Genomic DNA, 23,439 nt, shown 5'->3' with positions numbered 1-23,439 from the left:
GATAAAGCTCACATGTTAAAATACCTAGGATACTAACCAATCCTCGCCGGATGCACCTGGGGTCTCAATGTAAACACTTATTCACTGCAGTAGAAAAAAAAAAAAAAACATTTTTGTCAAAATAAATGAATGAATAAATAAAAACTATAAACTGACAAAAAAATTGAGGAGAAATAAGCAGCGAGCATACCGGATTCTCAGAGAGAGGGAGATGGAGAGAAAAGCTGGACAAAAATCAGTTCTGGCAGTGCAAAGATTCCAAATCTTTCGGGAAGCTTCCAGTGGGGCGATAGCAAAAAAAGAAAGAAAGAAAAAAATGAAAAGAAAAGAAAAGAAAAAGGAGTGGAAAAAGCAAAAGGAGAGGGCGTGGAGGGGAGCATTCAACCAGCACGGGTGTGTCGGTGTGACGGGATGTGTCCACATCATCCCTCCCCTGCCCCCTCCACAGAATCATTTCTTGCACAACCCGGCCGAATCCGACCTGGCCTACCCGATCCGGCCCGGCCTGGCCCGGTGCTGGGAAAGCAAGGAGGGCGGGAGTGTCCTCGCGGGCGCTTGCCGTCGCCTCAACTGAATGAGCACGACCGCGACGTCGCCACTGCGGAGCAAGGCTGCTGCATGGGCGAGTGGGGAGACGCACCCCGGCGCTTGATCACATCACATTCCTGCGAAGGCTTTGGCTACTTCTTCGAGGTCTGGCGCATTTCAATTGCCGTGCGAGGGATCTCTATCTCCACTCAAGAGCTCGCCTGGCTGGGTGGTTGAGTGAGTTGGTGCGTAATGGAGCCTCTGCCTGCAGCAGCAGCAGCATTAGCTGTGGTGTCCTTCGATCGTGGCTCTGGATGATTCCTGATTTCTTGCTTCCTCGCTTTTGCGCACTGCGAGGTCACTAGCGCAATTAAGAGTGTCAGCTGTGTCATCAAGTGGTGGCTGCAGCTTAGATTGGTGGTCTGGTTGTTATCTGGTCATGAAGAGGTTGTGGCTATGGTGGTGTTGTAGGCGGAAAGTGGTCTCGCTGTTGTAGTGGCAGTGTGTGTGGTGAGGTTTTGAGCAAAGTAGAGATTCCGTGTAGGAGCTTAGAGTAGCTTTAGCTAGGCCGTGAACCTTGTTCCAGGGTACGGCTTGCGAGCTCTGCTGTGGGTCGTCAAATGATAGCTGGTCGCAGATGCTGATGCCTTGTTTGCAGCCCCTCATTGTGCCTTTATTTCGAGGATTGCCCTGGTGCGTCAAGTTTCTGCTGTTGAGAGAAGTTTTGGTTTGAGAGTTGAGCTTCGGAGTGTGTGTTTGTGTGTGTTTATCTTATTTTATTTTTCATGTTCACTTCTGTGCCTTCCTGTCCCGGGTTTTGTTGTCTCCGTATCTTTTTCTTCGGTGGTCACGAGTTGGGGTGCAGAGGGTGCAGGGATTATGGTCCGGTACAGAGGTGATCATCGTCTTGTACAAATTGTGGTGATGCTTGGTTTCCTGTGTCCTGAGTCGTATTCTCATCGTATCTGTCCCAGTTGTGTCTCCTGGCCGCTCTGTACATCGAACATGGAGCCGCATTCAATGGACTCAAGGTTTGAATCGCAGCGTCGTTCTGTGAGTTGCGGTGCTCGGGGATCCTTTGACCTGGTGTTTGCGATGGAGCGACAGTGAAAGCGTCCTTGATCAGCTGCGTTTCGTTTCGTTTCGTTTCGTTTCGCTTCGATCCTTCCCACCTGGTGAGGACGCCATAGCCGCAGTTTGTGACTGTACTAAGTCATTTCTTGAGGATAAATTTGTGAGTCGAATTGGAAGCAGGCAGGCTGGTTCTATCGTGAGAGATATTTTCCGGGGGGAGAGGAAATTAGTTGGAGGTTTGAGAGACGTCGAGAGGGGAGCGAGAGGGAAAGCCATGATTCTATGGTCTGTGCGTCACCAAGTTCCCTTCTACTGCATTTGCTAGATGGAAGCAAGTTCTCGTTTCGTTCATAGGACGGAGCGTGTTTAACAAGGATACCGATTGTCTTGTGACAGCGTAGAATTGCAAGAATGTCTCTCCCACTTGAGTCAGACCTAGAATTATAACCGTAAATCCCCGACTCTCGTATTTGAGATTACGAACAGCAGTAGTCCTTGTCGATTTTCATTCAATTGGCTAGTAAACGATACCAAGTGTTTCTTCGTGTCAAGTAAATCCTTCTTCTTATGATTCAGACTGCAGTTAAATTAGGTCGTTTTTCCATGAATGGAGGGTGGCTGCAACCTCATAGACTTCTACGTTCTCTGCCGAACTTTTGCTTGGTCAGTATTTCAAGACCTTAAATTGCTAGTCTTTTGATGCCATGTGATTGTCGATCACTTACACTCGCCTCAATTTGTGTATAGCAGGTCCCATTGGACAGCTGGGAACCTGCGAATTTTACGTGTAAGCAGTATTGGAAGTGCTGCATCTCCAACCAGTCGTCGAGAATTGACTAGTTTTGGTCGGTGTTTGGGTTTTTGATTTTTAATTTAGCAAGGGCGCAGAAGGAAAGGCATACGATTGAGGGCAGCTTTTAGATTGTTGTGGGCTTCATTCACCGGGTGAAACTAGATTTCTCTCACAGTTGGGTCGGCACAGCGGAGAATTCAGCCATGTCTGAGGTGGCATCCTGGGGAGATTCTCCGCAGTTAAGCAACAAGAAGGGGAAGAATAGACTGGCGAATGAATCCACGCCTAGTACGGAATGTAAATTCAATCTGCTGCCGGAGCCAATTATTGAGTCGATATTTAATCGGGTAGAGGCTAGGGGCGACCGCAACGCAATGTCCCAGGTGTGCAAGCTGTGGCAGAAAATGGACGGCATGACGAGGAAGAATATCTACATCTCCAACTGTTACTCCATTGCACCATCCGACGTTTCGAGACGGTTCAAAAGCTTGCAGAAAATCAAAATTAAGGGAAAGCCAAGAGCGTATGAATTCGGCCTTCTGGTCGAGCGCTGGGGCGGTCACGCAGGTCCATGGATTGGGGAGATGTCTCGTGCCTACCCCGAACTCCTGGGGCTTTCCATGCGTCGCATGGACGTCACGGACAATGATTTGAGAATTCTCGCCTCGAGATGCCCCAAACTGCAGGTATTGACTGACCCCTCGGCTGGCGCTTCGAAAATATGCAAATGTACTAGGGCTCTGGCCTGGAAAACTGTCGACTACATAGTTACAAAATGATACTTAGAGCCTGCGTGAGAACAGTAAAGTTCGTTCTTTTTCTCGAAATGAAGCAAATTGTGAGGACACAAGCGAGTAATTTTATCTATTTGTTTATTGAGTGTCTATTGATTGTGACAATGGCAGAAATTAAAGCTGCACAAGTGTTGTGGGTTCAGCACCGGGGGTCTTGAGCACATCACACGGTCCTGCAGGTATGCCGCGGCGGATCTTCGTATATGGTCCTGTCGTCTCACATGAGTTGAAAGCTCGCTATCTTCAATCATTTATTACACACATATTTTTAGATGCGGTCAATTTGTTGTGAACATGTCATCAGTTGTCCGTGTTCGAATGTGAGGCTTGCATTCTTAAATTCAACGATCATAGTCACATCGGTGCGTAAATCTGGTTGTTTGTATCCCTCAGAACCTTGCGAGTGCTTGACATAGAAGAAAGTGATGATATAGAAGACACCGGTGGGCCGTGGTTGGAGTTGCTAGAAAATAGTGACGGCAGATTGGAGAGTTTGAACATAGCCTCTGCAGGATTGGAGGAGGAGAACATAAAGGAGGTGCTGCCAGTGGTAGGGCGCTCGCTGAAGTGCATCTCTTCCCTCAAGGTCAGCGACATGGAGCTGGGCAGTTTTTTTAAAATCCTGGATAACAGCAATGTGCCTGTGGTTGAGCTTGGTCTTGGCTGCTATTGTTCAAGCCCGGAAGACCCAAAGGAACTGGCGTCCTCGTTCGCTCTGCGCTTATCAAAGGTCAAGGTTCTTGACCTCAAGTTTGCCACGTTGAACGCTGAAATCCAGATCGAGCTCTTGAGGCATTGCTCTTCTCTTGAAGAGCTTGAGGTGCATACTATAATTCATGCATTCCATAGCTTCCTAAAGTGTATTGATACTGTAAACTTTGGGGGAGAATTCAATGTTGTGAACTCAATGAGATTTTGAGCGTATTCTTTAAGCATGACTCTGATGTTGAATGCACGTGGTGTGATGAGCAGCTGCGAAGTGCGGTAGGGGACAGGGGAATGCAGGTGATTGGCGAGACTTGTAAGCAATTGAAGAGGATCAGAGTTGATCAAGACACTTCAGAGTACATGACAGACTATATTACACAGAAGGGGATGATTGCCATCTGCGAAGGGTGTCGAGAGCTCGACTTCTTAGTCATGTACCTTTCTGACGTTAACAATGAAGCACTTGCAGCAGTTGGACGATGCCTTCCGAAACTCACCGACTTCCGCATTGTGTTGCTTGAGGTATTGTCCACCCTTCTTTATTCATGTTCAATCATCTACGATTTACTACTGCAGTGTTGAATGAGAGCGGTTTCTGTTTGAAATCCAAGTGATTTTATATTATTCTAATCTCAATCCCTTCGTATCATGCGTTCTACCGTTTTGTACTATTATCGTTAGTTCTCATGTGGAATTTCTTGCTCTAACAGGTTCGGAACGACGTGAAGGACTTGCCGCTTGACGAGGGCGTCCGCTTGCTCCTCCAAGGCTGCCCAATCCTGACACGGTTCTCAGTGTACTTGCGGCAAGGCGGTTTGTCGGACAAAGGCGTAGGATACATAGGGCAATTCGGCACTAAGCTAAAGTGGGTCCTCTTGGGCTGCTCTGGCGAAACTGACAAAGGGCTGCGTCTTATGGCTGAAGGTTGTCGGCAGCTTGAAAGGCTGGAGCTTCGTTGCTGTCCCTTCACTGAGCTGCAACTTGCATCTTCAATCTTAAACAGCTGGCGACATTTGAAATACCTGTGGGTCCAGGGCGTCGGCGCTACGTCGGGTCTAGGTGTGGATCTAGTGACCCATAAGAGTGGGTTTCTTGTTGAGTTCATGGGGGAGACCCAGCAGATTCTGGGGTATTACTCTGCCACCCGCCCTCGCACAGACAACCCTAGGTCTGTGTGCTTGATTAACTATGTACCTCCGGAAGATAGGCCCGAAGCGGATGCAAAGGGATTTCAGGGAAATACTCATGCATCCCAGGGCGATGCTCACAGTTTCTACTCCGACTATGCAGATGGATACGTACGTAATTCGTGCTCTGAAGCAGAGGCATTTTATCCTGGATTTAATGAGAACAACCTCTATCCTGACGCTGATGAGAATGCATTCTACACTGGAGTTGTTGACGCTGGGCTCTACCTTGGAGTCGGCGACAGTTGTGGCTATCCTGAATTTGGTGAGGACGAAGCTTTCATATACTAGCTATAAGCATTTTCACATACAGCTACTGGAAAGGAATGTGCATTCGGGAGTTTCTTTTACTGTTTGTAACCAGTTTGAAGATGGCGATTTGTATGATGATCACGAAGAGGGAACAAGTGATGTAGGCGGGTTCTTTTGGGGTTGGCCCTCTTAGGACTCCTGGCACCCTGTCCATCTTTATAGAAATTGCATATTACAAGAGCAGGTGACAACTAAGGGCTGGTTGATGCCCTGTTCTGTGGAGAGTTTGGCAATGTAACGTTCACAATCTATTCAAGACTTCCCTTGACGTTCCCCCGAGTGCCATTTCCACACCAGAAATCTCAGGCTCTTGCCAGACACTGGATCAGCTTCCGGACGATGTCCACGACGGAATTGTTTGTGAACTCAACTTTACATCCGAACAAGCCGAGCTGGACCTGGTCATTTCAGTGGCCTTTCTGCATTGGTTATGATTTGAGAAAGTAACTATTCACCAATTTGGCACAAATGAACCTCCTGTTTTCAGGTTATTACTGGCATTCCGTGACAAACACCACCTCACCGTGGCATGTGGAAACCATTAAAAACTGAGGTCTTCCCTACCTGCTAGAAATTCTAGGTTTTACAGAGGCTTTCTTGCGTGTCATATACCAACTGCGGATCTCTGGCCCCTAGCTGTGGAGGGGAACAAAGTATTTCTGTAATTCCTATTGTATATGAAGTGTTTTGTACTTGGCTACATCGTCATATAGAGCGTAGCTTACTTGGTTGCTTTTACCACGTGCGACTATTCTCAGCGTAAATAACTCTTCAAAGTTTCTTCTCGCCACCGGGAAATTGAAGTTTTATGCCACAAACTCAAAGCAATATTAGATTATTAATGGAGGTTCTGCAGTGCTTTACAAATAAAATCGCACAACCATAAATTGATGTTTAGTCAAATGTGGACATTTCAAATCGAATGCATCTTAAACAACTTTTAATCATGCTTATAGAAAGACATGTGCAAGTATAAATTGAGCGTCAATGATAGCGTTGTTGAGAACTTTGGTTAAATAATTTTGATTTTAATTTCAATGTGTTTACTTATGCAGATATTTTGGAGAACTTGCTCGATAATTTCATTGGTGATATATTTGTCACAAATCTATAAATATAAAATCGAAACTTGGTTCCATAGGACTGGTGATGTCAGATCAGGTTACAGATTTCTGAAACTTCAAAATTCTGTGGACTAACGTGCATAGCGGATTATTTCCATATGCGATTACTGAGGAATAGGGCCGACACCATCAAGACTTGTAGGTCCAGTAAGGAGTGTCAGGGCTGCTACCCTTACATTCAGTTTCAATAGTGTAATAGGCTTCCATGCGGTCTGGATAGAACTGTATAGTAGCCTATTATAAGGTTATCGCTTCAGAATACGGTTTAGATTCTTCTGTGCGGTTTAGATTCTAGTTGGCACAAAAAATGTTGTTGGAACCTTTGCAATGAAATATACTCGACTTCTGATTCCCATCCACGATGAAAATGTCCTAAGACCGGCGTAGAGGGATGATTCAGAAGAAGAGACCGACAGCAAGAATAACTTCTCCAGTCGGGGGACTTGAATATGGCACGGCTATGACTCGAATCTCTTCCATCAATGCAGGTGCATCCACGGAAGACGCTCTTAAGGGCCATGCGAGGGATAATCAGCAACAGAAACACAAAACTCTTCAAGTGGTCTGGGAGAAAAATAAACAATCAAATTGAAAGACGACCACGGTTGAAGTGTCGCGAAACTTGCGTGGGCGAGCTACTCAAATTGATAGGCAGGCAGCAAGAATAAACTTCTAGCACCAGCTGATGTAACTGTAGCACAGCGATGACTCGAATCCCTTCAACCAGTGCATTAGCACCCACGGAAGGCGCTCTTAAGGGCTGTGCGTAGATCAAATATTGAAGAGGAGCAGAAAAGACAGTGGAAGTTACGAAAAAGGTTTCTCAAATCACAATGAGCAGAAAAAAATTTCGCGCTTTGTAAATGCGCACGTCGAACCACAAAACACGAGTTTAGACGACCTAGGCGCCAGCAGAAAACTTCCACCAAGACAAAGATGACGGTACGCTAAATAACCATAATGAACTTCTATCAAACACACGGTCACTGCTGACGATGCTATCAAATCTGAGACCTCTACAACCACCACTTTAAGTAAGAGAGGGAGAGTAGACAAGGCAGGAAAGGATCCACATACACAAATGCGACGCCCTAGAGACTCAAACCTAAGACAGAGCATTGGAAGAGTTGTGGTGCCGCATGGTTCAAACAGGCAGACACATTGAAAGCTGCGGAGCTTGAGGACGGATATAAGGTCTTGAAACCCTACTGGATGAACGTTTTGGATGTAAAAATATGGATGCACTAAAAACTTCGAAGCATGAATGAAGCCCTAATATCTATTGAGATCCTCTCCTTTTTGCATCTGTCCGTCTTGTTCACTTGTGTTATTCTTCACATTGATTCACTTCTGTTCATATGATCAATTACTTCTTCCGCAGATTTGGTTGTGATTTCATTCTTCTGTTTCATTAATTTGTGACTTCTTGTTGTTATATGCATTATACAGTGTCTTGTCCAAAACTTTTGAAATTACAATATTGCATGAATATGTCATCTCAAAAAATAAATTACATCATCAATGAAATTTTCGTTTGTAGATAACATTTGGTTGAATAAACCTTTAAGAACAAATAACATAAAATAAAATATCCACATAGTTATTAAAACAATTATCAATGTAATATATATTGTATATCTTTTATAAAGGGAACATGTATAAATAGTTAATAAAACAACAAAAATAATAATAATAATAATAATAATAATAGTAATGTTAAAAATACCACAATACAACCCTTGTTTCTGTTTTTGTAGGTTTTCATAATGTTGTGTTTTGAACCATCTAATAATGTTAAGCATTGCAAATATCTATTTTTAATTTGTTCTGCAGTATTGCAAGATGTCTTTGTATGTATCAAATATTTTTTAGGGTAAAAAAACATTCTTACTTGTTTTCTAGTTTTCTTATTGATGCTTCTTTAGTTATATATATATATATATATATATATATACTTTTTTACAATATTCTTCCAAACTTATAAAATTAATCATCACGTGGTTTGGGGTGTGGCTTTAATAACATGGAGTGTAGTTTTAACAATTCCCTAAAATAATATTTATAATTATTTAATTTTATTTTAGAAAAAAATTGAAGTTGTTCACCAAAATACAATATAAAATTTGGCTTTTCTATGTTTCCACTAATATTATAGCCTTACAATAGAAAAACATTAATAATTTTTCTATGTTTCCACTAATATCATAGCCTTACAATAGAAAAAATGTAATTCTATTTCAATATCATAGCCTTACAATAGAAAAAATGTAATTCTATTTCAATATCATAGCCTTACAATAGAAAAAATGTAATTCTATTTCAATATCATAGCCTTACAATAGAAAAAAATGTAATTCTATTGATAAATTGAAATATTTTTTTCATAGTAATACATAAAATAATATTATTTCTATTGAACTTTTAAATTTTTTTTTAAATTTTTTTGGGAGATTTATGTTTCTTTTTTTTTTATTAAAAATAGTTATATGTGTACATTTCTATCTATGATTTTCGGAATTTGCAGAAATTGGTTTAAAACTTTTTTGGTATAAGACATACATGTAACGGTAAAGTTCATTTAGTGTGTTGTAGTATTAAATGTTGTTTTGGTATGTATGAAGTATGCCAAATATGTTCTTTTGCTCTTATTTCATTTATTATAACTACTTAAAATAAAGAAAACATAACAAATTGGTAAAGGTTATTCCTAAAAACATAACAGTCAAGGTTTCTTACTGAGATGATATATCTCAAATTTTGGATTACTTTAACTTTAATTTTGTTCGATTGTCCTTTGAGACAAATCGTGTTTCAAATTCTACTGTTTTCTTCCTCTGTTTTATAACCAAAATTGTCATTATTATTGTGTTGTGTTGTTTTGATTTGTTTTTTTATTTTTCTTTCTACTTAGCAAATCTTATTTAGTATCCATACATGCTTATTTAATTTTCATGAGAATTATTTTGGAATATATTGTAAAATTCTCATCCACATTTTCATATGTATTGGCAATTGGAATACTATTTATATATTATATTGTATTGGTCAATTTCTACATCAGCTCTTTATTTTGATAGTGCAATTGATTTCCAAACTGTTTAAGGATTTATTTACTAATAACGTCTCTTTGAATTAAAAGTAAAAAATAAATAATAATAATAATAATAATAATAATGATGAGTTTCAATTAATAAATTTATGGAGAATAAATGATTTTTTATAATAAAAATAAATAGTATAAACCAAATAAAAATTTCAACTCATTATTTTATTTATATAAAACTTGCATATATATATATATATATATATATATATACATTTAAGATTATAAGATTTTCTTAGGAATTTATGTTAAAATTGGTGTCAATATATATTAGCAATATTTTGGTTGTATGTACAAATGTATCATTATAAAACTTAATAAAAATGTTATTTGATTAAGCCATGATGTTTCTAATATGTGTGCACAATATATTTTATTAGTAATAATTATAAAACTTAGAATAATTGGTACAACCTTTTAATTGAAATAATAAATTATTTAAAAATATAAAATATAAAATCAATGGTAAAAAAATAAAAATTGAAAGTTATAGAATAAATTTTCTTATTTTTAAGAAAAATTTAAAAATTCAACAACCATGCTTGAAATAATTGAGTATGTGTACACATAATAATAAGAATTGATATGTTGAATAAGATTTTTACTAAATTGATTGGATTTTGGTCAGTAGTTCTCTCCTCCTTCTTCCTTGTCCTAATGTGAGTCTTCAACCTCCTCCCTTTTTTATTGTCCCAATACAAGTTTCCTATCTCTTCCGATCTTTCATATTCTAATGTGGGTTTTGGGTCCCTCCCTCTTCATTGTTCCAACATGGGACTTGGGCCTCCTCCCCCTCTTCCTTGTTTTAGGCCCATCCTCTCTTCTTCCTTCTCTCAGTAGCTAGACTAGGATGTTAGAGAAGAAGTTTAGGACCTGTGTTAGAGACTAGTTACCAAAACCTTGTAAATTTAGTAAAAATCGGAATCAACATATCAATTTCTTATAATAATAAATAAAATATATTATTTAAAACTTGCAATATTTAAATGTTTTATTTTTTTTTTCCCCTAAAATTCAAAATTTTCTTTAAATTTTTTTAATAGTTTTACATTTATAAAAATAAAATAAGAATATTTTATTACTTTGGATAATTAAAAAGTACAACATATAATATCTAGATTATAAAAAACCATTATTAAATTTATATATATATATATTTGTTGCATTTTAGATTTTAAGTTTCTATGAATGATAAATTTGAAGCATTATATTTACATTATTTACTATAGAGTTTTTATTATTAGTATATACATAATAAATAAATTTTAATTTAAGATACGTTTGTTTGAGACACTAAACAAAATCCAACATTGTTCATACAAATTAAAGTTTGTTACACATATAAAATTATAGTTAAATTATACTGTTTCTTCATTTACATTTTATTTTGAATCATATCCTATCAAGAATCAAATCCACAAGATGTGTACAAAAACATAAAATGTTCATTTTGTACAACTTAAGCTCTTACAACAATGTTAAGTTTAAACACTAAGTTCTATGCAACAAATAAATTTCAAAAATTATTTCCAAAATTTTTGTGCACAAATAAGTATTTTGCTTCATTGTACTATATAAAGAAAAAGTTTTATTTGTATATTTATATTTTCTTAGAAATTCTCTAGGATTGAAATGGCTACACAAAAGATCTAATGCTAAAACTAGTTTGAAATCCAAACAGAAATTTATTAGAACAAACAAAGATAAAAAAAAAAGAAGTAAAAACCATAAACAAGAAGAAATCTAAATAAGAAAATTTGTGTGTAAAACTATATGACATGGCAAAGCAACAAAACTTTTACACTATTGTTACTATTAAGTAAACTTCACCCCCACTTAAAAAACATTTCCTTCACATCACATTACTGGTACAAACAATTCACTGTGTTAGTGATTCAAAATTAGTAGCATTTATAATCTCAAGTAATCATTGAACAACTCAATTATTACATGACAAGCAACATATAAACATGAAAAGGAATTTAAAATAAATGAATATACGTACCCTAGAAGCCATAAAACTCCTGTCAATTAGAAGAAAACACGTTCCTCGCACCCATTCTGGTCAATTAGTTGTTATTTTTGTTTAGCTAAGTGGAATGTATTTTCAGGGGGCTCGTTTTTCTAATTATGAGGCGTGGCTGAGTGATCCTATTCATACTAAGCCTTGTGCTCAAGTTGTTCGGCCAATTGTTCTTAGCACAAAAACTGGAAATCGAATTAAACATTAATCCCTCCACAAATAGACAAATGTGCATCAAGGTTAGCCTACGTGTATGGTCACGCAATTACATACCAAAACACTGTAACCAGATCAAACGTTTGAACTCCTGATTCTTCAACTCATGAAAACGTACAAGCCACCCCAAAAGAGAAATTCTCGACAATCTCTATTTCTTTGGAATGATCCAGTAGCTACTACATAATGAATAAAACCTATAAAATGATCCAGTAGCAGAAAATACTCATAAAAAATCTGTACACTGTAATAAATACTAAATAATCATGGACAAGTGAACTCGGCTACACGAACTGCACAACTTCTATGCAGACGACAAGCCATCAACCCCTGGCTTTCACCACATTTAGCATTTACAGGTTCCCCTTACCGTAAGCATTAGGCCGCTCCCCGTGAACATGTCTTCTCCATTTCCCGTTGTCCCAAGGTTCCGAAAAATCTAAAGCTCAACAGCAACCCCCCATGTATTCCCCGCAAAGCATATCTCACTAACTACCCACAGCACTACACTCTACTGTCTCCAGTCCTCCCTTCCTCAGTTCATAAATTATCTCATACAAGTACAAAAACCGCCTCAACACTCCCTTCAACACTTCTAAGCTCAAAACCCTCCCAACTCCCCTTGTCGAAATTTCAACTCACCATGGCATTCTCTCGTGCTCGTCGATCCGTCTCAGCACCCTCGCGTGCCCATCAAATGCGATACCTCATCACCAACCCAACTCCACCTGCATCATGTCCACCACGCCACAGCATCTCTCATTATCCCACCTCCTTCCAGGTCCCACTCTGCGTTCCGACTCTCCACGCAACCTATCCCACTCCCCCACTTCATCGAGCCTTCTGTCTCTTCATCCTTCGCAGCCGCTCCTGCCGCTCCTCCTCCTCTATCAACTCCTGCTCCCTCTCGTCCTCCTCCCGTGCCAGCCGCGCGCTCCGCTTCTCCTCCGCCTGTATGTGTCGGAAACTCGTCTCCATGTTCTTGTCGTCTTCGTCGTCCAAATCCTTGTACTTGTTCGGATTGTACCGAAACAGCTTCTGTATGATGCTCGACACCCCTGATGCTCGAGCGCCTCCTCCGTCCTCGCTGTCCGACTCGTACTCAGAGTCCAGCTCCTGCACCCTCTTCTTCTCCTTCCCGGCTGCTGGCCTGCTCCTCGCCACCTCCTCCCTTGCTGCTGGTCTCCTCACCTCCACGCTCGCCTTCCTCTGCGTACCCTCGCTTCCCACCGACTTCCTTCTCATCGCCTCGTCCGCCGCTGGCCTCCTCGTCGGAACACCCATCGTCTTCCTCCTATCCAGCTCGTCGACTGCTTTCCGTTTCAACCCGTTCGCGCTCGCCGGAGCCATTCTGCTCCCACCTGATGCTCCAGGTCGAGGTCCTCCTGCCACCACTCTTCTCATCTCGCTCTCCGAGTCCGAGCTCCCGTACCTCGGCCTCTCCACTCTCCTCCCGTCGTTCGCCTTCGCACTCACCGCCGCCTTCCTCGCCGGCTCCCCGACACTCTTTCGCTTCATCGCAGATCCATCCCTCTCGCTGTCTCTCCGGACCGACTGCGACACCCTCACCTCTGCTGTCGACTTCGCCACCATCCTCTCTCGGACGCTCCCATTCCCGGACTGCGACATCATCCTCTGACCTCCACTTTGAGCCACCCGACTCGCTGACGACTGCTTCGCCGACACTGACTCCCGAACCACACTTCTGTCGTGGTTCGTAGCTTTCGAGCCCGCTGACTTCGCCCTCTCCTGCCCGTCTCTCTTTGCCCTATCCGACGCCATCCCCATCTTCGACGCCGCTCCTCGAGACGATGCTCTCTCGTCCACCCCACTCTTGCTCGCCAATCCCGCTCGAGACGGTGCCACCCCCCTCTCCGCCCTCCTTTCCCCATCCAACCGTGGCCCCCGTTCCGCCCTCCCTTCGCTCGCGCGTCGCACTTCCTTCTCCGACCTTCTCTCGCTCTCGTACCGAGGTTCCCGACCACCGCTGTCCCTCTCCGCGCCAGACCCCGCCCTGCTCGCCATCGCACCTGCATGGCGGGCCTGCCCGCTCGCGGATCCCTGTCCCGACGAAGGCCGCACGCTACCATTGCCTGCCACCTTCGCCTTTTGACCCTGTGAACCCATCGAACTCATCGACTTCTGCTTCGCCGAACCCTCTGCGGAGCCCCTGCCGTCTCTCGACGCCTTGCTGGGCTCTGCTCCAGAATCCCTACCCTCGCCTCCCCCGCGTTTGCTCGGGGGCTCGTCCGAAAACAGAAACGAGTAGTCCCGGTTGTCTTTCAGCTTCTGCGCCTTCGCTGCCGCCGGATTCACAGGCTTCGGTTTTGCTGCGGGCTTGCTTCCCGACCCGCTGTTCGCCGCCCTCATCCTGCTCTCTGCCCGAGCTTTCGCAGCCTTCTCCGCCTCGGCTATTCGGGCTTCGCGAGCAGCTATCTCCCGCGCTCGCTTCTCTTCCACCACCCGCTTCGCCACCACCTTCTCCACCTTCCCAAAAAACGACCCGAAGTTGTCCTTCCCTGCCGGTCGCTTGCTCCCGCTCGGCCCTGCGTTCCTCTCCGTCTCCCGCCGCTCGTACCGATCTTCCCATTCGGGGGACGGACTCCGAACATACTGCTTCTTTTGCTTGTCAGCTCTCTGCTTCTCCAGAGCCTTCAGTCGGAGCAACCGGTCCCGCGCCTCCTGGTTGTCGGGCACCCGATCGTCACTGCCCTTCTTGCTTCTCTGAACTTCTCTGGGATCCCGACCATCTTCCTGCAAGAAGGAGAAGTCCCTGCTCTTCTGCAGATACTCCGCCTTCTCGTCACGCCACGACATGCTTCAACCCCGTCTTCGGACTTGTCGCTGTTGCAACTCGTCTCTACAGCGTCAACTCTGCACAAAATCACACTTCTGCCAGTCACTAAAACCAAAATCGCAATACAATGGAACACTCTGGTCGTCGTCACTGATAAGACCTCGCAACTCTTTTGAGTTGCCGGAACAGAGTCCAAAAGAGTAGCTGGATGCGGGTATCATCATGCAGTCCCGCATGCACAGGACCTGAGGGCTGAAGGATAACATTGCTGGAGATATGCAGGGATTCAGATCCAAATAAGGTTGAAATCAGTAAGGGATCGATCTGGTCACAAGCACATGAGAGAAACTGTAAAAAATGGTGTAAGCAGAATTCATCCGAGATTAGGCTTGCGGAGTCCAGCGCAAATCTCGAAATATTTGGAGAGGGCTCTGGTTGCCTTCTTGGTAGAATAGATAGCTTTGATCGTTAATTTCAGAACGCCAACGAATAACCGAACTATTACGTCGGAAACAAATATATAACGATGCGTTGTATGTGATAGATAGAGGATCTCGTACAATGTGTCAAAAGTGCTTTGTCGAGATTGAAATAGGCGCAGATATCACTACTAAAAGCTACGAACAGGTTGTATCTTTCCTAACTGTGTAACCCATGGAAACGCTACGTCACCAGCTTGCCACACAGATTGACAAGTGCCTGACGGGAATTTGATCGAGCTTGGAGGAAATTCGCATTCAAGAATGACTGCTGATAGCAACTAAAGCAAGCGACAGCTACGGCAGCAAGGAGCACAAAATCCACTAACCTACTCCACGTTTTTACTTTTAACAAATCAGACCGCGATCAGGTCACAGAAACGTAACAGAATAGTCGTCTCTATGGGGCGCAGGATGAATGCTTTGCATGGATCCAGGATTCCCGATCTAGGGTTTCCGTAGGGACCCCAAACACAAACCTCAAAGTCAGCAAGCATCCACATCGAGAATCTAAACGAATTCATACTCTCCCTCTCTCGCTCACTTTCTGGTCTCGCAGCGCCCCTCCGTCGTTGCCATCGCTCACCCACCGTAACAACACCCTCAACGACGAGCCTTTTTCCGATCAAATGAAACAAATATTACAGGCACCCAAGTATTTTTACCAGTTGCACGTCCAACGATTCTGCCGAAACTCAAGTCCTCAAGTTCAACAGCGTCACCCCGCTTCTAACACACCAGCAGCAAAAACAACGATCCATAGCACAAGCTCCCCGCACTCCGCACCACTCCATCTCCTCCTCCGCCACCACGCCATCTCCCCGTTTCTTTTCCCATCCTCTCGCTCCAACTTCCACAACCTTCGCCTCCCTTTCTGTCACGTGCTAGAAAAGCCAAACTTCGGCATCGCAATCCCTGAAGCTACTGCGCGACTCGGCCCGTAACGCTCACCTCGCACAAGTCCTCTCGCAGAAGCTCACGATTGAGCGCAAGGAGCGTTGCAAGCGAGACGGAGCTGCAAACCCTAAAACTGAATAACCTCTCGCTGCGCTGATGAACCGCCCATGCGTTCAAAACCTCCTCCCTCTTCCCCTTCCTCCCCTCACTCAATATCTCTTTCAAGTCTTACTTTGACTGGTTGGGTGACTTCTGCTTCAGGGCCTGCGGTTCTATAGGCCATTTTTAATATGCTGTAGAAAATCGAGGCTTTAGAATCCCGGGGATGCAGATGCGGTGTGAATTCTTCTCAATTATGGTTGTGACTCTTCATTTCGCTCAGCATGTGACATCTGTCGTCTCATGGTATTTTTATTTCTTTAATCTTGAGTTGAATGTTTGTGTGTTGACAACACCATCTTTTAAAACTTGGATCTCTTGCTTTGACTTTTCTATTATTTGTTCAAAAACATGAGTCAAAAGTAGAAAAGAAAATAAATAAATAAATAAAAATAAAGAAATAAAAAGCAGGTAAGTTTGTATGCTTAGATTCATCAATCAAGAGTTTTAGTAAAAAACTTGGACAATCACTTCTTTGTCAGTATTAAATGCTTTTGAAATTAATTAATAACGTTTCTTTTGATTTAAGTTCATGTAGAACTGGCTGCTATATTTTTCTAGTTGAAAATTTAACATTATTAATTTTGAAAATTTGAAAAATTAAAAATGTCTGTAAACGTAGGAATGAACATAAATGTAGAAATAAATACAAACAGCTAGTTATCAAAAAAAATAAATTAATTAAAAAAATCGTAAAGAAATTATTTCTATATTGCTTTATCACAGAAAAAAACTGATATAATACACTTGAATTATTTTTTATCAGCAATTAATTTTGTATTTAGAAATGCAAATATGATAATTCTGAAGAAGTATAAAACTTAAAAATAAGTTATCAACAAATAAATAAATAAATAATCCTTAAAAATAAATCTATACTTTATTGTTTACAAAAATTAAAAAATAACAAAAAACAGGATATATATATATATATATATATATATATATATATATATATATAATTGCATAAAATATTTAACGATTTTTTTTTTTTTTTTTTTTTTTTTTTTTTGTCAAGACATGTAACTTGTATTTTTATATAACTGTATTATGATTTTTTTTAAATTTAAATATTCATATTTCCAAATCACATATCAGTATGATATTTTTAATATTTATTAGAACCTAACATTAACTATATTATAAAATAAAATCCTAATATTTTATGAAATATTTAGAATAAAATATATATATATATATATATATATATCTATATATATATATCATGCACTTTTTAAGCATTTTTTTTTTTTTTTTTTTTAAATTGATCTTTATTTATAGAGTCAAAATATTGATATGTACATAATATTAGCTTTTAAATTTTTTGCAAATTGATACTTTAAGAATATAAAATATTTTAATCATTCACTATCCTTTACAAAAGAGTATTGTATATAAATAGTTATTCAACACAATTCAATGATTTAAAATACATTCATTTGGATAATGAAGAATATATGCATTGAACTAACTATTTTTTACAACAAGTCTATTAAATTAAAATATCCATTAATAATAATAAAAAAATCTATAATATCTATTATATATATATATATATATATATATATATATATATGGATCAATTTAATTCAAATTCTAAATATGATGTGATTTACAAAGTTGAATATAAGTGATAATCTACAAACTTCAATAAAAAATTCCAGCATATATAAAGACAAAAATCTCCAATTCAAATATAAAAATAATAATGTATACAATCTTTGTTAAGAATTTTAAAAAATTATAATAAAAATAGAAAAATAAGGAAGACAAGAAGTAATGGCATAATTATCTTTTATATTTATTGAATTTTGTTGTTGCATTATTTAATGAAAAAGTTTTGTAAGAACTTGCATAATCTAAGATTGAGATGAAAGTATAATACATGTTGTAGCTTGTGTCTTTTGTAATAGGTATTGTAGGTTGTAGAAAGTGTGTTGCTATGTTGTTGTTATCACACCATAAAAGAACATTTTTTGTACAAAGCTAATGAATAATACTTCTACAAATATGGTTGTGAAATTGCTCTTGATTTTTCAATCATCTATTGCACACTTGAAGTCTTAAGTAGAAAGAAAGTTGATAAAATTTTAAAAATTGCATCTACAAAGACTTGAAACAAAAGAGTAATAAGACAATATAATCATGTTCACCACTAGTGGATGCAATACAATAGCAAAGATGGTGAAGAGGCCTTAATAAAATATTGGTAAGATTTTATATTAAAAAATTCAAGGAATTTATTTTAAAATATTAATTTGTAATTACTCGATAGTTAATTTGGTTTTAGGATGGATATAACAACATCTATAAAATGAAAGTTTAGAACATTGAGAGTATTGGCATAAAATACTTGGAAGCCATTCATATCTTAAAATCTTTTAATTACAAAGCCACACACTTTGTGCATCTTTTTTATGTCTTTAATAATGAAGCTTGAGATGAAAGATGAGATGTCTAAACTTATCTCAACATCTAAGTCTTACTAACTTAACATTAGCATCTAATTCAATAAAGATTAGTATGTACAAAGAATTACCAATAAATTTGTTTTTACAATATTTTAATAAAGAAACTTGTAACCAAAGAAATTGATGCACTATGACATGGCTTGATATTATACAATGGTTGTGCTATAGAAAATATATATAACAATCTAATTAGAATTTATAATTATTACAAGAGCCAATTTTTGATACAATGAAAAGGTTCAAAATTAAAAAAAAAAAAAAAAAAAAATTGTGGCTACCAATAATATCTTCTTCCAATCATGAACTCCTATTGCTTCAATTGGAATCACTATCCTTAAATTTTGATACGACCAACCTTGCCAATTTTTTGCTCATTGCTTGTTTTTATGAATGTATAATTTTTGTTATCTTTTCATTAATTTAGATGTTTCTTATCCTATTCTAAATCAAATATGAAGAAATTTGAAGATCTAAATGTCAATTTGATGATTTAAAAGATTATGATTGTAATTTGGATGTAGCTTAGGATTAAAGATTTTGTGATAGATTTGCAACAATCTAAAATTGATATAAGATTCTATATTTTAGTTATAATTCTTATAGATATTGTTGAATTTATATCATAAATATTACTGATACTATTAATTATTTAAATAAAAAGAATTAACTAGAAATAAATAAAAGTTGGTAAATTTAATAATATCTTGTGAAGAAGCTTTTTAGAAGCTTGATAGAGATAGATTTGTCTGTATATATGTGTCACAAATATGCATAAGTTTTCTAGTAAATACCTATATGATTATGTAGGAATAAATAAATATAGATAAAAGTAGGTTAATTTCATAAGACCTTTTTAGAAAATCTTCTTAAAAGCTTCAAAGACACTGCTTGACTTTACATATGTTTGTAGTTGATTGGTAGGTTAGAAACTTGATTAACAAGCTAACCATGTGTTAGTAGCTTGCTGAACAAGCTAACTATGTGGCGCACATATAGAAAACTTGCCTTGTAAGTTAAGATACATGTCTTGCAAAGTCAACATGTTTTGGAGGTCCTATAGGACATCACCACGTAGTTTCTAGTTAAGTGTATATATGGAGGTAAGAGTGAAGCCTTCTTCACTCTTGTCAATGTCTTTCTAGTCCTTAGTCTTGTTTCGAGACTTTCTAGTCGTTTTGTTTTTGACAATAGCCATTCTAATTTGATATTACATCACCTTTTGAGTGACTTTCTAGTTCTTTTCAATGACAGAAGAGTGTATTGAGGATTTTCTTTCTTTGAGATTCATGTCCTTCACAATATGTCTATAGGTGATTGGTAGGTTGAAAACTTGATCATCAAGTTGGCTACATGTTGTACATATTGGCAACTTTTGGTACAAGTTGGAATGTGACACACATATAAGAAACTAGTCTTATAAATTATACATATGTTTTACAAGTTGGATACATGTCAAATTTCCTATTGAACATTGTCACATAGATCTTAGTTAGATAGTATATATGGAGGCCAAATTGAGACCTTCTTCACTCTTATCAACATATTTTTTTGTTCTTAGTCTTATTTCAAGAGTCTTTGATCTTCTTGGCAATATCTATTTTAGTTTTAATATTATACTATCTTTGAGTAAATATAATAATATTGCATATTTTTTATTATTATTAATAATATTTTTCATTAAATATACATACACATATTATTGAATTACATACATATATATAATTTTAAATAATTATTAAAGTATTATATATATAAATCAATAAAATAATATGTACCATATGTAATTTTTTATAGTCACAAGTATTTATATATATATTATGATAAAAAATTACAAAATATATCATTATTTTTAGTAAAAAAAATCTCAATCATAGTTATATTTTAATGAAATCATGATAAGTATTATTTATATTATAAGGTATTAATTGACTTCGTTAACTAAGCATTAGACCTAATCTTATAGAATTTACATAATAAGCAAATCCAAAGTAGTAGGACTTAAATAATAAATAAACTCAAACCAATTGAATTTGGACAATAAAAAATTTGGTGTTGTATTGTGATTTAGCTACCATGTAGAAATAATTTATATTTATACATATTGAATATACAATTTATAATACAGCCTTGTAAAAGTTGCATCAATAGATTTTAGTTGGTTACAAAAAATGTTAGATTACTATTTTGAAAGGTATAATGCATACATATAAAAGATATTAGTTTAAAATGGATATTATTAATATTAATTGATATTAGTATTGATTATCACATATTTAGAATTATCTTTGTCAAAAATTGATGGCCATTAAATTATATATATGTAATTAATTATTTTAAATATACAGTGACAAACAAAACCGAGTACAAAATCTGAAGTGCCAACTTTCAAGAGCAATTACAGAAATTTCAATGATTGCTTTATAAATCTGAAAGTTACATGGAATAATACACACAGTCTTGTATACATGTACAAAGTTGCACATCAAATTGATAACTAAATATCCTTCTACAAAGTCAAATCAACAACTATATCTTGTACTCAGTATTGTTCAAAGAAAATCTTCAAACTTCAATATTTAGTCCAATAACCTTTTGCTTCCAAAACAGCTGAAATCCTTCTTGGCATACTTTTGTATAGTTTCTCACAATCTTTTGCATCAAAACTAGGATAAATACTACAAACATTCTCCCACAATTCTTAAACACCTCTTGGCCTTGGAGTGACTTGGCTTAAACGCTCTTTGAGAAGGGCCCAAAAATGTTCCATTGGATTCAAATCTGGAGATTGAGCTGGCCATCGAAGGAGCTGAAATGGCTGTGAAGAGAGCCAAAATTGAACACTTTTTGCCATATGTTTGGAATCATTATCATGTTGAAAAACCACCTTAGTAGAATCTAAGTTGTAATTTTGTATGGTACTTTGCAAGTAGGTTTCTAAAATTTTTTTGTACAAGTGTTGCTCCATTCTACCTTCAATTTGATACCAAGCACCCGGCCCAAAAGCAATCATACAACCCCAAATCATAATTGAACCACCACCATGTTTGATAGTTTGACTAACATGTTTAGGTTCAGGTCGTTTTCCTTCTCTCAACCAACACCAAGACCTACCATCTGAGTTGATTAGGTTAATCTTTGTCTCATCACTGAAAATAACCCATCTCCAATCATCAACGGTCCAATTTTTGTATTTATGAGCAAAACTCAACCTTGCAAGAACATGTCTTTTGGCAAATAGAGGCTTTTTTTGTTGCACACAAGCACCCAAACCAGCTTCTCTCAAACCACGTCTCAAGGTGATGTCTGAGAAGTGTTTACCTGTTTTTTCTCGAAGTTGTTTTGCAGCTGCACTTGCCGTTTTGAGACAACCAGCAGTGACAAGGTGCACACCAAGTCGCTTCTCTTGCTCTCCTAAAACCTTTGGACGTCCTCCTCTTTGCTTTTCTATTTCACCACTAAACTCCCTCCTCAAATGAGCTACTGAAGACTGACTCATTCCAAGTGAGTCTGCAACTTTTCTTGTAGAAACACCACTCCTAAGCTGCACCAATGCTTGATGCTTCAATGATTCACACAACCGAGGCATAGAGATACAATTGACAAATCAACTTTCACTATAGATAGTACACAACAAGAGCAACACAACAAACAAAAAATGCCCTCAAATCTTGCAAGAAGGAGTGTACATTGAAATTTCGAAATTCAGCAAGAAGAAGCAACCAAAACTGAGTATGCACGTTTGTGTGCTTCTACAACACTTTTCTCATAAACCCTACCTCAAATGATAATGAGATTTTTCATCCATGTAGAAGACTGGATGAATATACACAATAAAAAAGTAATTCTATCAATTGACTTATGTGTCAGTTGGAAGGATCAATGAACTATGAGTGTTCAGATTTTGTACTCGGTTTTGTTTGTCACTGTATACTAAATAATATTTATTAAGAAAAAGATTAAAAAAATATTTTAGTAGCATAAAGAATAGTTAGACCATCAATGTAAATGAATAGAGATGGATGATTAAGATCTCTATTCATATTAGCCAAAAGTTATGCCTAATGGGTTTCAAGAAGGTTGTTTGAGGTCTTATTATAAATTAGGATTATTCTTTTGGAGTTATTGAAATATCAAAGACTAAGAGTAAGTTTGAGATTTTTAATATAATTATGGTACAAAAATTGAATAATGTTTAGTTTTTGTATAAGAAATATAGGTGCTCAAAGTCAAGGTATTGATTTTGTACCTACCGTAATTCTTTGAGGTATTATGCATGTATATAAAAGACAAAGAATGATTGATTATTGGAATTAGAGAGAATAAAATTTTGGCTATAATTTATATATATAACTTCATATATTTTTAATTGGAATAAAAGAGATATTAGAAGTTGAATTTAGTGCTTGTATTCTAAAGACAATAAATTGTTTGCTTGAATTAAGGTTGTATTTTGAGCTATATCTTTAAAAAATTGATAAGATTTTGGCTTGGATTTATATGAAATTTATATTATTATTTTACAAAGTAATATAAATTTTTTGATAGTATTTGAATTTTGGATTTTGAAATATAAAGAAAATAGCATTCATTTATATATAAATTAAGTTTTAAAGTACTTGCTAGGACATTTTTAATGTTAGAAAATTTGATAAAAAATTTTAATTGATTTTTTTTGTAATAAAGCTTAAGGATATTCTAGAGTATTTAAATACTTGGGATTAATTGAAAAATTGGATCAAAATATATGAAATTCTAAAGTTTGAGAGGAAAATAA

General features: G+C 37.8%; 3 protein-coding genes across 13 annotated transcripts; 1 reads left to right on the top strand and 2 right to left on the bottom strand.

Annotated features, from left to right (window-relative positions):
* Positions 1-479: 479 nt before the first annotated feature.
* On the top strand, positions 480-6,104 carry LOC112273373 (coronatine-insensitive protein 1). Of its 11 annotated transcripts, none has more exons than XM_090245056.1 (7): positions 482-773; positions 1,503-1,703; positions 2,353-3,081; positions 3,301-3,368; positions 3,583-4,009; positions 4,162-4,419; positions 4,608-6,104. In XM_090245056.1, the coding sequence occupies exons 3-7, from the start codon at positions 2,599-2,601 to the stop codon at positions 5,373-5,375; spliced, it is 2,004 nt and encodes a 667-aa protein (XP_090101182.1). In that variant the 5' UTR covers positions 482-773; positions 1,503-1,703; positions 2,353-2,598; the 3' UTR covers positions 5,376-6,104. The 11 variants fall into 11 exon arrangements, with proteins under 11 accessions (XP_090101186.1, XP_090101187.1, XP_024357837.1 ...); XM_090245055.1 differs by having other exon boundaries at positions 482-1,221; XM_090245060.1 differs by lacking the exon at positions 1,503-1,703 and having other exon boundaries at positions 480-773; positions 3,583-3,919.
* Positions 6,105-11,198: 5,094 nt separating this feature from the next.
* On the bottom strand, positions 11,199-16,248 carry LOC112273454 (uncharacterized). The gene is made up of 2 exons (XM_024502267.3): positions 15,804-16,248; positions 11,199-14,736 (listed from the first exon to the last, which is right to left on the bottom strand). The coding sequence occupies exon 2, from the start codon at positions 14,677-14,679 to the stop codon at positions 12,694-12,696; it is 1,986 nt and encodes a 661-aa protein (XP_024358035.2). The 5' UTR covers positions 14,680-14,736; positions 15,804-16,248; the 3' UTR covers positions 11,199-12,693.
* Positions 16,249-21,060: 4,812 nt separating this feature from the next.
* Positions 21,061-22,588, bottom strand: LOC112273526 (uncharacterized). Its single transcript, XM_024502420.3, has 2 exons — positions 21,984-22,588; positions 21,061-21,480 (listed from the first exon to the last, which is right to left on the bottom strand). Exons 1-2 carry the CDS (start codon positions 22,249-22,251, stop codon positions 21,341-21,343), a joined length of 408 nt encoding a protein of 135 aa, XP_024358188.1. The 5' UTR covers positions 22,252-22,588; the 3' UTR covers positions 21,061-21,340.
* Positions 22,589-23,439: the final 851 nt, after the last annotated feature.

This window comes from Physcomitrium patens, chromosome 20, assembly GCF_059467195.1.
Source record: "Physcomitrium patens ecotype Gransden chromosome 20, ASM5946719v1, whole genome shotgun sequence".
Taxonomy (NCBI): Eukaryota; Viridiplantae; Streptophyta; class Bryopsida; order Funariales; family Funariaceae; genus Physcomitrium; species Physcomitrium patens.
This window is presented reverse-complemented; position numbering and strand designations above follow the sequence as displayed.

Excerpts from the sequence above, each read along its gene's own strand:
- LOC112273373 (XM_090245057.1), top strand. The coding sequence starts at position 2,599 with ATGTCTGAGGTGGCATCCTGGGGAGATTCTCCGCAGTTAAGCAACAAG. Across the intron at positions 3,082-3,300 it reads CGAGATGCCCCAAACTGCAG|AAATTAAAGCTGCACAAGTG; the intron begins GTATTGACTGAC and ends TGACAATGGCAG. Across the intron at positions 3,369-3,582 it reads CACATCACACGGTCCTGCAG|AACCTTGCGAGTGCTTGACA; the intron begins GTATGCCGCGGC and ends TGTATCCCTCAG.
- LOC112273454 (XM_024502267.3), bottom strand. The coding sequence starts at position 14,679 with ATGTCGTGGCGTGACGAGAAGGCGGAGTATCTGCAGAAGAGCAGGGAC.
- LOC112273526 (XM_024502420.3), bottom strand. The coding sequence starts at position 22,251 with ATGCCTCGGTTGTGTGAATCATTGAAGCATCAAGCATTGGTGCAGCTT. Across the intron at positions 21,481-21,983 it reads ACAACTTCGAGAAAAAACAG|CCATTTCAGCTCCTTCGATG; the intron begins GTAAACACTTCT and ends CTCTCTTCACAG.